Below are 9,670 nucleotides of genomic sequence, written 5' to 3'. Positions count from 1 at the left end.
AGCTCTTTTGAGCCAGCCATGCGACGAGCTCAGGCTTCGCCATAGCAGGCTTTCTTTTCCATGAATAGGTATCAGGATTTTTAAGAGAAAAGGCTGCAGACGCCATATAAAGCAGACTGGAGATGAGCTGTTGAAGGAACTTAATTTTGGCAAATTGTTCAAGGAACGTCGAGAAAGCCACAATGACGTATTGACCAGCTGACTATTAGAATCAAGCGTTTTATAATCAACTTTTTTGCCTTAAAGATATATGGAATGAGTTCTTCATTGTAAAGTTGGCTCATATTTTTCTTCGTTTCCCTTATGTCGCTCGTCAGCGGGCTTTTGACTTCCCCTTTACCTATTTCGGTTTTATTTTTACAGAAGTAATTAACTCAAGTCCGGCTAAGGAGGGGCATATGAAAAGAAAAGTTCAACTGGTATGACTTTCAGAACTTCAGCAGCCACAGATCTAGGTTGATCTGCTTTGAACATATATTTTTGCAAAAGTTGGCGCATCTTATCTATCATAGTTTCCCTAAATTTCTATGACCAGTGCTAGGCTACAACTGGTTGTAAAAAGGAGATTCATCAACCGCCTCATGAGCCGTCCGATCCACCTAAGTGAGCGATTCTTGTGTCGATCGTGGTACAAAAACAGTTTGTATGTATCAATTTTTCAGAGTATGTAATATTTTTTCGTTTCCTATAGTCTATCAGTCGTGAAATTATGGTGCAAGTAAATAGGCAAATGGTAGAAAATAATCTTGAATGTAACAATTTTTCTCTACGTATGTAGCATTTTCAAAAATGATACATCGTTTTCTAACATTTCTCTATAGTATATCCAAAAAAAATCCTAAGTCATCCAACATTACAAGAATAGATATGTAACATCGGTGCAATTTCTCTATATCATGCGAAGAAAAATAACTGTACCACTTTACTCATACATACACAACGAAAAAATGCACATATATGACAAGTCGTAACATCGACAAAATCCCCAAAAGTGGCCCTTCGCCAACGACCATGGCAACAACGCCATGGACAATTCGAGCTCTCCACTCATGAATCCACGGATCTCCATCCATGAATCCACGACGCCGGATTTTTTTGGAGCTAGATCAAGTGAGCCCCTGCCCAATCCAGTCGCGGGGGCCATCTTCTCCAAATCCGGCAAAAAAAATTGGGCATGTCAACATCCATGTACTCCTTGGTGAGCTCTGCCATGGTGTGTTAGTCAGCGGCGACGACAATAGTGGAAGAGAAGCCAGTGGGAAGAGGGGTCCGTGAGGCCGCGGGGCCAATAGTTGAAACTGGAGGCGATCGGGAGGGAGCAGCCAGAGGCTTTGCAATGGTGGCGTGTGCAGATGCAGCGCGAAGATTTGGAGGAGTACCGGCGGCAGTATTGTGCGGTGGACCACGTGGCTAAGGGCGTTGAGCGTTGGCACATATTATTTTCTTTGTTTCCCTTATGTCGCAGCGCCTTGCACTCTTTCTTTCATTTACCTATTTGGGTTTTATTTTTACAGAAATAATTAACACAAGTATTGCTAAAGAGGGGTATATGAAGAAAAAAATTACATCTTGTACGGCTCAAGAGTAAGTTTTGGAACTTGAACTGCATCTTATCTATTGAATTTTCTCTGCACAGCATATATATAAAACATTGATTATCTTGTCTTGTGTCCTCATATCGATCCAATCCAAAGGAAACTTAGTAGGTATCCATATAAATATGGTCATCTTTCCATTCGTTCCATATACTTATTAAAGCTAGGACCTGGTTTTTATCCTGATGGATTTTGCATATACTTATTAAAGCTAGGAAAACCAAAACAACCCATCGCCGCCGAAGTCACCATCGTTGAAGACAGGAACACCAAAAGGCAAGCCAGCACAAACGAACTCATCAATGCCAGCTAAAAACCCTAGCCGACTACTCTCAGCTCACCGGAAACAGAGAAGAACCAGTCAGCCACAGAAGGACAAGCAAGCATCGTGCTGTCGCAAGATGGGATGCGGAGGTCGGGGAATGCCCTTTTCAGACTTGGTGTATTACATATATTATTATAAAAAATTGAAAGCACCTTCCAATTCCGGGCGTGCTAAGCATCCCGGGATCAAATCTCCCGATCCCCAAGGTCGCCAGCCATCCGATGACATTAATCAAAACCGTACATCTAAGTCAACGCTTCCACGCGTGTGGTAGAGAAAAAAAAGGAGAAAACACTTCACCATTGTAACACTTCCAGGAACTCCCGCGGCAGCACTACGACCGTATAGCAGCGACGCCCACGTCGACAGTTTCGCCGGTAGCACACGTTCGCGGTGACAACCTCGTCGACGATGTCGACTCCCTGGTAGCAAACCCGTCGACCGTTGGTAGCACGTCCACCCCTAACTCCGGCAAGACCTCCTCCTTGCAGCATCCCAACTCCGGCAAACACCAAACGCCGGCACCAATGGTAGCATCGACACCCTCCTTTTGTAGCATCTCCGCTCGCTTATGGGAGCACCTCTGTTCTCCTTTTGTAGCATCTCCCATCTTCTATGGTAGCACCGTCGACTTCAATGATAACACCCGTGTCTTTCATCAATAGCACATCTTCCCACCTATGGTAGCATTAACGAAGTATGATTGCAGCAACTCTGGTCATCGACGGCCCGCCACCAGCAGCAACTTCGATCGACGATGATAGCAACACCGTCCGCCGTCAGCAGCAACTCCGACCGCCGATGGTAGCCAACAACAATTCCTACCGTCGATGGTAGCAAATTGGCCCGCTGCCATCAACAACAACGACCGCCGCCAGCAGCACCTCTACCTGCTGTTGGAAGCATGTGACGCCATTGTTTATAAAACCTCAATGGGTGGCGCATAGCTTGCAGCAATCCGTACACACCTCTCCCTTCGAAGTGGTCCCTGCCCCCCCCCCCCCCCCCCCCCCAATCGGCCGCATCCGTACACACCTCTCCCTTCGAAGTGGTCCACGTCGGAGGCCCAACGGGGATGACGAACAGGTTGAGGAGCGGGTCGGGACGACACACGAGTCGTCTCCCTCCTCATCATCGAGTTTGCAAGGCAGCGGGCTAGGGCTCGAGTTGTAGCGCGCGGCAGAGAACGAGATGCGGCGAGCTACTCCTCTATCTCAGGGCACTTGTCGGAGTAGGGCGAGCACCATGGGCGACGAATCACGTGAATTTGTTGGGACATGGGAGATAGATCATAGAACAAAGAGGGGGAAAATAATGGAGGAGAAACCATACGACGAGAAGATAAGGATGTTGGTGGCCCCAATTACCGTGGTGCCTGCCAGCGAGGCGATGAGGCAATACGATCCCCCGGGCATTTAAAAGCATTTTCCTATTATTGAACATTGAAAGCACCTTCCAATTCCAAACTTCCAAAACATTATGTGCAAATTATAGATGGTAAAACCACACTCAAATAGTTTTTAGTGTTGATCTTTTAAGCAAAATGTGTCCAAGATCAAAGATCAGCAATAAGTGAATTCCAATACACCCAAATATGTAGTCCCATAAGTCTGCATAACGAACTTCCAAATGCAGATACCGAACACCTGGTATCTAGCGCCAATTAGGTTACGTTCTTATCATTAGACTGAAGCAGACATATGCAATAATAAACATAAACAAACACACAATGGAGGTGGTAAATTGTAGCAATATAGCCAACAATCAAATTCCAGAATATATTGTTCATGTAAATACAAATAAGTTGCATCTGTTATTGCATTTTAATGTGTGGAAGTAATAATATGCAATGTTAAACCATCCAAAAAGTAGTTTGATGAATGTAAACCCTTTTACAATAATAAAAAAATAGGAAGGTAAAGTTAGGAAAATAAATGTTTCATCGAGATTCTTCAAACATATATGTATCTCATATTCAAAACGAAATCTTTTTTAAAAACAGAAAAGTAAAGGAAAGGGAGACGGAACCTAAAATCTATGGCTGCAAAGCAAGACAGGTGTATTTTTTGCCAAGGATTCCTAAGGTAATGACAGATCAACTATATGAAGTTCTTCCGCAAGCTACTCCTACCTCTGTGCCGCTAAACCTATTAGCGATCTCAGCTTAGTTGGATTCCAAACATCCAAACGAGCTCATAACATAAAAGTGTCAGTATGCATCTTGAGCATATCCTCCATTAGTGACTTGATCTGCAGCCAGCATGTCCTAGTTCAGTGGCAAAGAAATATTCATTAACATGTTAGGATGAACATTAGCAAAATGAGATAGTGCATCAGAAGTTCTGCACCAAGTAGCTTCCAGCATGGGAGGTATGCTTCAATCACAGTATACATCGACTACGAAAAGGGAGGAAGTTGTTACTGTTTGTTAGTAGAAGAAAATCGGAAGAGGAAACCATATCGAAAATTAGTAACATCACCCGGACACCCGGTGGAAAAATTCACGGCAGCCCAACAATACCTGTTAATCAAGTACTCACTCTACCTGCCTGCCCAACGATACCTGTTAATCAGGTTATAACTCTAGCTGCCTGTGCCAAGCTGTCACGAACAAACTGCCAAACAACTTAGGCAAAGACGTAAGTTGAGCTTGACAGATTCAACAGGAGCCAAACATTCATTTCACACATTACTATTACCAACCACCAAGAGGGGGCAGCAGTATCCAAACGAAGAGACCACCAGCGCTTACCAAATTGAGGCGAGACAACAACAAAAAAACATCAATGATACATGTGAGAATAATAAAAATAATATCACAACCAACAGGGCATTAAAGTGACATCAAATAGCAAATCTCAAGTAATGACAAGAATAACATCGAAACAAAAGTATTAGTAAAGGATTCCTTCAAATAGTTCTGAGAAATGGTGATAAAGTAGATATTATGCTGCCCAATAAGCCGGTAATGCTAAACGTCCTCATCATCCTCCTCTGCAATGGTCATAACAGCACAGCAAGGTTAAAGATATGAGTCCCAAACTTCCAACAACAAATAAATCATGTTCGCATTAGCTCCAAGAAACCTTAAGCCTGCCAAAAGAGTTGAAACAAAATCAAACATATTAGTCAATCTATTATGAAAAAATATACACAAATGATCTCTAGAAACAAGTTATGAATAAAATGTATAGCCTGGACAAGTCACAAGTATACATCACAGGTAAAAGTAATCTAAGCAAAGCCTGTTTTGCATGAAGACCTAACAAATACATGAAAACAGCATTTTCTGTCGTAAAGAACTGGGAAATTAAGAAACTGGCACTTGGTATGAAATATTTTGATATGCAAAAACTACCTAACCCAAAAACTGCATGCAACTGGTTAGTAGACTAAACTTTTTTTGTCAGTGTATAAGAAATCCATGTTAAATCACATGGGAATTTTGATGACAATCACAGTTAAGTGGTCTTAGAGTTTAACAGCTTACTGAAGAATTGGCTACAACCAAGGCAGTAGCACTAACAATAAACAACAGATATACAAGCAGTACGTGCTTTTCAAAGGCAAGCACTCCTTGATTGAGAGCATCTGCTGTCAAGTTCAGAATAGTATAGTAACTTGAGGAGAAATAATCAACACATGAGTTTCATCATTAAATATACTTGATTTATTCCATGGTATTATCTTCCTTAGACCCTAATTGCGACTGTTTGTGATTAATGGTAACAATGACAAGAAAAATGACAATTTACCTTTCCCAGTGTTGAAAGAATGCACCAGCTTGACTCATATCATTTCATTTCTGACATAAATTTTTCATACTCTGCATCAGCACCATAGGGAGCAGGGGGTTGTTCAATGGAAGATGACAGAGGAGGTGGTGGCGGCGGTGCATTGTGATTGGCCCAAGGTGCACTTGAATTGCTCTGCGAGGAATCAACCGGTGGTGGTGGAGGCGGTGCATTGTGGGTGGCCCAAGGTGCTGTTGCAATGCTTTGTGACGGATCGACACTAGCTGGTGGTGGCGGAGGCGGTGCATTGTGGGTGGCCCAAGGTGCTGTTGCAATGCTTTGCGACGGATCAACACTAGCTGGTGGTGGCGGAGGCGGGGGCACAGATTGATAATATGGGGCGTAACTATAAGGTGGTGGAGGGTACATATGAGGCATGTTTTGTGCACCAGAGGTTCCATATCCTGGAGCTGGTACAGGCTGAGTAGGTGCACCAGAACTTGGTGGCGTCACACCCGGAGGGTAGTTCTGCGCTCCATCAGCTGATGCAGTAGTGCCTGGTGGAGGTACCGGAGCTGGTGGTGGTGGGTACTGCATACCATATGGAGGTGGAGCAGTCTGGCCTGGTGCAGGATTGTACATGCCTGGCGGTGGCGGTGGAGGGTATGAAGCATAAGGTGGTGGTTGCCCCCAAGGTGCTGGAGCATAGTTACCTTGAGGAGGTGGTGGTGGTGGATGTCCTCCCATGTAGGGCTGCGAGTTGTAACCACCAGCAGAAGGATCTGCAGAGTGGTACATTGGTGGGCCAGGGGGAGCAGCCGGCTGTGGTGGCTTGCCTGCAACTCTAACCGCGATAGTTCTCCCCTCAAGATGGTAACCACTCATCGCAGCAATTGCAGCATTAGCCTGGGAGACATCTGCATATTTCACAAATCCATATCCTTTGCTCTGCCCCGTGTTACGATCCTTGATAACCTTTGCCATGACAATCTCCCCAAACTGAGAGAACAGACTGATAAGCCCTGAATCATCAAACATAGGCGGCAAGTAGCCGATATAAAGATTGGTCTCGTCATAATCCTTCTTGATCCCATTTGCTCCTGGTGTTGCTGCACCACCACCTGGAGTCCACGGCGAGGTACTGCCACTGCCGCCGCCGCCACCACCACCACCTGTTATAGCCAGCATCGGACCACCAGACTTATTCATCGACTCAGGTGCACTCCCTCCAAGCTCAGCAAGGAAGTTCTGGTACTCATCGTCCATCTTTTTCCCGGATGTACCCTTGACTGGACAATCAATCGTCGGGTGTCCACCATCACCGCAGATCTTACACTGCACCTCGCTCTTAAAAGTTGATGACCTATTAGGGCAGGCATACTGGCGGTGACCCGGCTCGCCGCAAGTCCTGCAGAACTCATCATCCCTAATCGTCCCGTTGAGCGCTGCAAGCTCCCGCAGCTGCTGCCGCTTGTGCTCATTGAGCACTTCATCCACGGGGGTAAGCAGCTTCTCCACCATGCCCGCAGCTGCCTCCAACGCCTCGGCGGTGTCGGCCTCAACGAGCACATGAAGGTCCTCGTTCTCACTGGGATCTGGCTTGAGGTCCCTCTTCTGCAGCAGCTTACCCTCCTTGACGCTGCCCTTCCCTCGGATTACAATCTTGGCCCCCGTCTCCTTCTCCATCCGCTTCTGCGTGTTGCCGCGGGGGCCGATGATGAGGCCAATGAAGTTGTAGCCCGGGTACTCCTTCATGGGGATGTAGAGCTTCTTGTGGAGCTTGGGCGGGCGGTAATCGGCGGGGGGCTTGAAGGCGGGGTTGCGGCGGATGAGCTGGGAGATGATCTCCTGGCGCTCGCGGTTGAGGCGCTCCCTGGCGCGGTACTCGCGGGTGTTGATGCGGATGCCGAGGTTGTCGTAGATGGGCTCGGGGGAGGGCGAGCGCGCGCCCTCGGGGCGGTCGTCGAGGGGCAGGCCCGACTGCAGCAGGCGCGAGATCTCGAGGAGGCGCGAGTTGAGGTTGTGCACCTCGGGATCCATCTCGGCGGCGAAGTCCTTCATGAAATCCGGGAGCGCGATGGCCGGGCGGGGCTCCTCCTCGGCCCACCGCGACTTGCGCTTGCGGCCCGCGCCGCCCTCGCCGCCGGAGTTGGCGCCCGAGTCGTCGTTGGACTGCTCCCATCGGCTGCGGCGGCGGCGGCGCGAGGACGAGTCGGCCTCGGGGGCGCCGGCGGCAGAGCCGTTGTGGTGGGGCTCGGAGGAGGCGTCGCGGGGCGGGTCGGAGGAGGGCTCCCGGGATGGGGAGCGGGCTAGGGTTTCGGCGGAATCCATGGCTGCGGCGTCTGGTGGTGGGGAATTTGCTTCTGGCGATCTAGTATAGTCTAGGTCAGGACTCGTGGGAATTTTATCTGCGGAGAATAGATACGAGTTCGGTTGGGGAAAGGCGGTTGTGTTCGGATCGGATCCACCCTCGAGTACCTGCTGGGCCTAAACTATCAAAATGAGTCGGGCTCTCTGTTGGACCAGATGTATCTTGGCCCACTATTGCTTGGATTTCTTTTCTCGGAAGTTGGGAAGAAAAGAAATCCAAGCAATACTCATCTAATGGCATTCCCAACCCAAATTCATTCATTTTATCTTAATTACTGATCTCAAAAGTGTGTGATGGATCTTGCACCATTATTGAGAAGGGAAGTTCACCTACCCATTTCTCCTTTCCTCTCTCATTTTTTAGGCCTTCCATGCATGGTAAGAACAAACTTATATACACAAAAGGAAGTAACAGAGTGGCAATTGATCCCTATGTTGATGAGATCTAAGATCCCGTGAGTGGCCCGATCTCGCGATTTGAACCCGAAGACCAAGGGAAGAGGTGGGAGAACGCGAGGAACACGAAGAACGCCGGTACTCACGCACGCACACCAACCCGATACACCCGATGCTTACCCCCGTGGCTCGATGGACCACGCCAATCGAATCTCCTGGAAGAGGCACGCGGCAGAATTCCCGGAGAGAGATTGGGGTTGGAGAAGAAGAGATTGATGAGGGAGAGAGAGTAACTTGTACTAGAATCTCACTCAACAATATCCAAATCAACAACCAGGATGCCTTGATTACAGAGGGATGATAACCCTAGGGAGACTAAGCTCAAAGTTGTGTTTAAGCCTAATGCAAGTCTGAGGGGTAAAGGAGGGGTCCAGGCTACTTATATAGGCATACATGGCCAGCAAGGCGAAAAGGTACGCGAATGGATAACTTAGGCAGTTTGGTGGAGCATTCCCGTCAAATCCGGTTTGGATCCGGTCAGACCGGGCCTATGACCGGGTGGTGGTCGATCTGGTCCGATCGGCCGGCGCCAACCGGGAACTTGCGAGATTTTCCGGTTTCCTTCCGGTACGATGCAGGGAATCCGGTTGGGCGCCCGGTTGACCGGGCCTGGGACCGGATGGCCCGGTTGTGGGGCCGGTCTGACCGGGTCCTGGGCCGGCCAGCTCCCTTCTCTTCCTTTGAGCGCTTCGAGCGACGTCGAGTCCAGCTTCGTGATCATCTCCATGTCCCGATGCTCCTCTCCTTCCCTTGACCTTGGCGTGTCCTCCTCTCCGGGGTCTTGATGTGCCTTGTACCTAATGACACATAGCACATCGGCATGAGGTAGTATTCCATCCAAAGGGGTGCTAAGATCAAGGGTGGGGAGGAGCGAGTTCACCTCATCATGTAGAGCTTTAACTCGAGCCCGCGTCATTGGTCCACTTGGGGGACTTGTTGGTCTTGGTGTAGCGTCGTCGGTGAGCGGGGCTACATCATCTCCCCCCCTTGGAAAAGAGTCGACCTCGACTCTTGCACCTCCTCATCTCCATGATAGGGTGACAAGTCCGAGACGTTGAACGTGTTGCTCACCAAGTACTTGGATGTCGGGATGTCGATGACGTAAGCGTTGTTGTTGATGCGTTTGAGGACCTTGAAGGGGCCATCTCCTCTTGGTTTGAGCTTGGAGTTGCGCTCATGAGGGAACCTTT

The 9,670-nt window shown here is 48.2% G+C and overlaps 1 protein-coding gene across 1 annotated transcript; it reads right to left on the bottom strand.

Annotated features, from left to right (window-relative positions):
- Positions 1-4,720: 4,720 nt before the first annotated feature.
- LOC127334357 (splicing factor-like protein 1) lies at positions 4,721-8,076 on the bottom strand. The gene is made up of 2 exons (XM_051360802.2): positions 5,676-8,076; positions 4,721-5,013 (listed from the first exon to the last, which is right to left on the bottom strand). Exon 1 carries the CDS (start codon positions 7,983-7,985, stop codon positions 5,715-5,717), a length of 2,271 nt encoding a protein of 756 aa, XP_051216762.1. The 5' UTR covers positions 7,986-8,076; the 3' UTR covers positions 4,721-5,013; positions 5,676-5,714.
- Between the last annotated feature and the right edge of the window lie 1,594 nt (positions 8,077-9,670).

Source organism: Lolium perenne, chromosome 2 (genome assembly GCF_019359855.2).
Source record: "Lolium perenne isolate Kyuss_39 chromosome 2, Kyuss_2.0, whole genome shotgun sequence".
NCBI lineage: Eukaryota > Viridiplantae > Streptophyta > Magnoliopsida > Poales > Poaceae > Lolium > Lolium perenne.
Note: the sequence above shows the minus strand (reverse complement) of the source record. Positions and strands in the feature narration are given on the sequence as shown.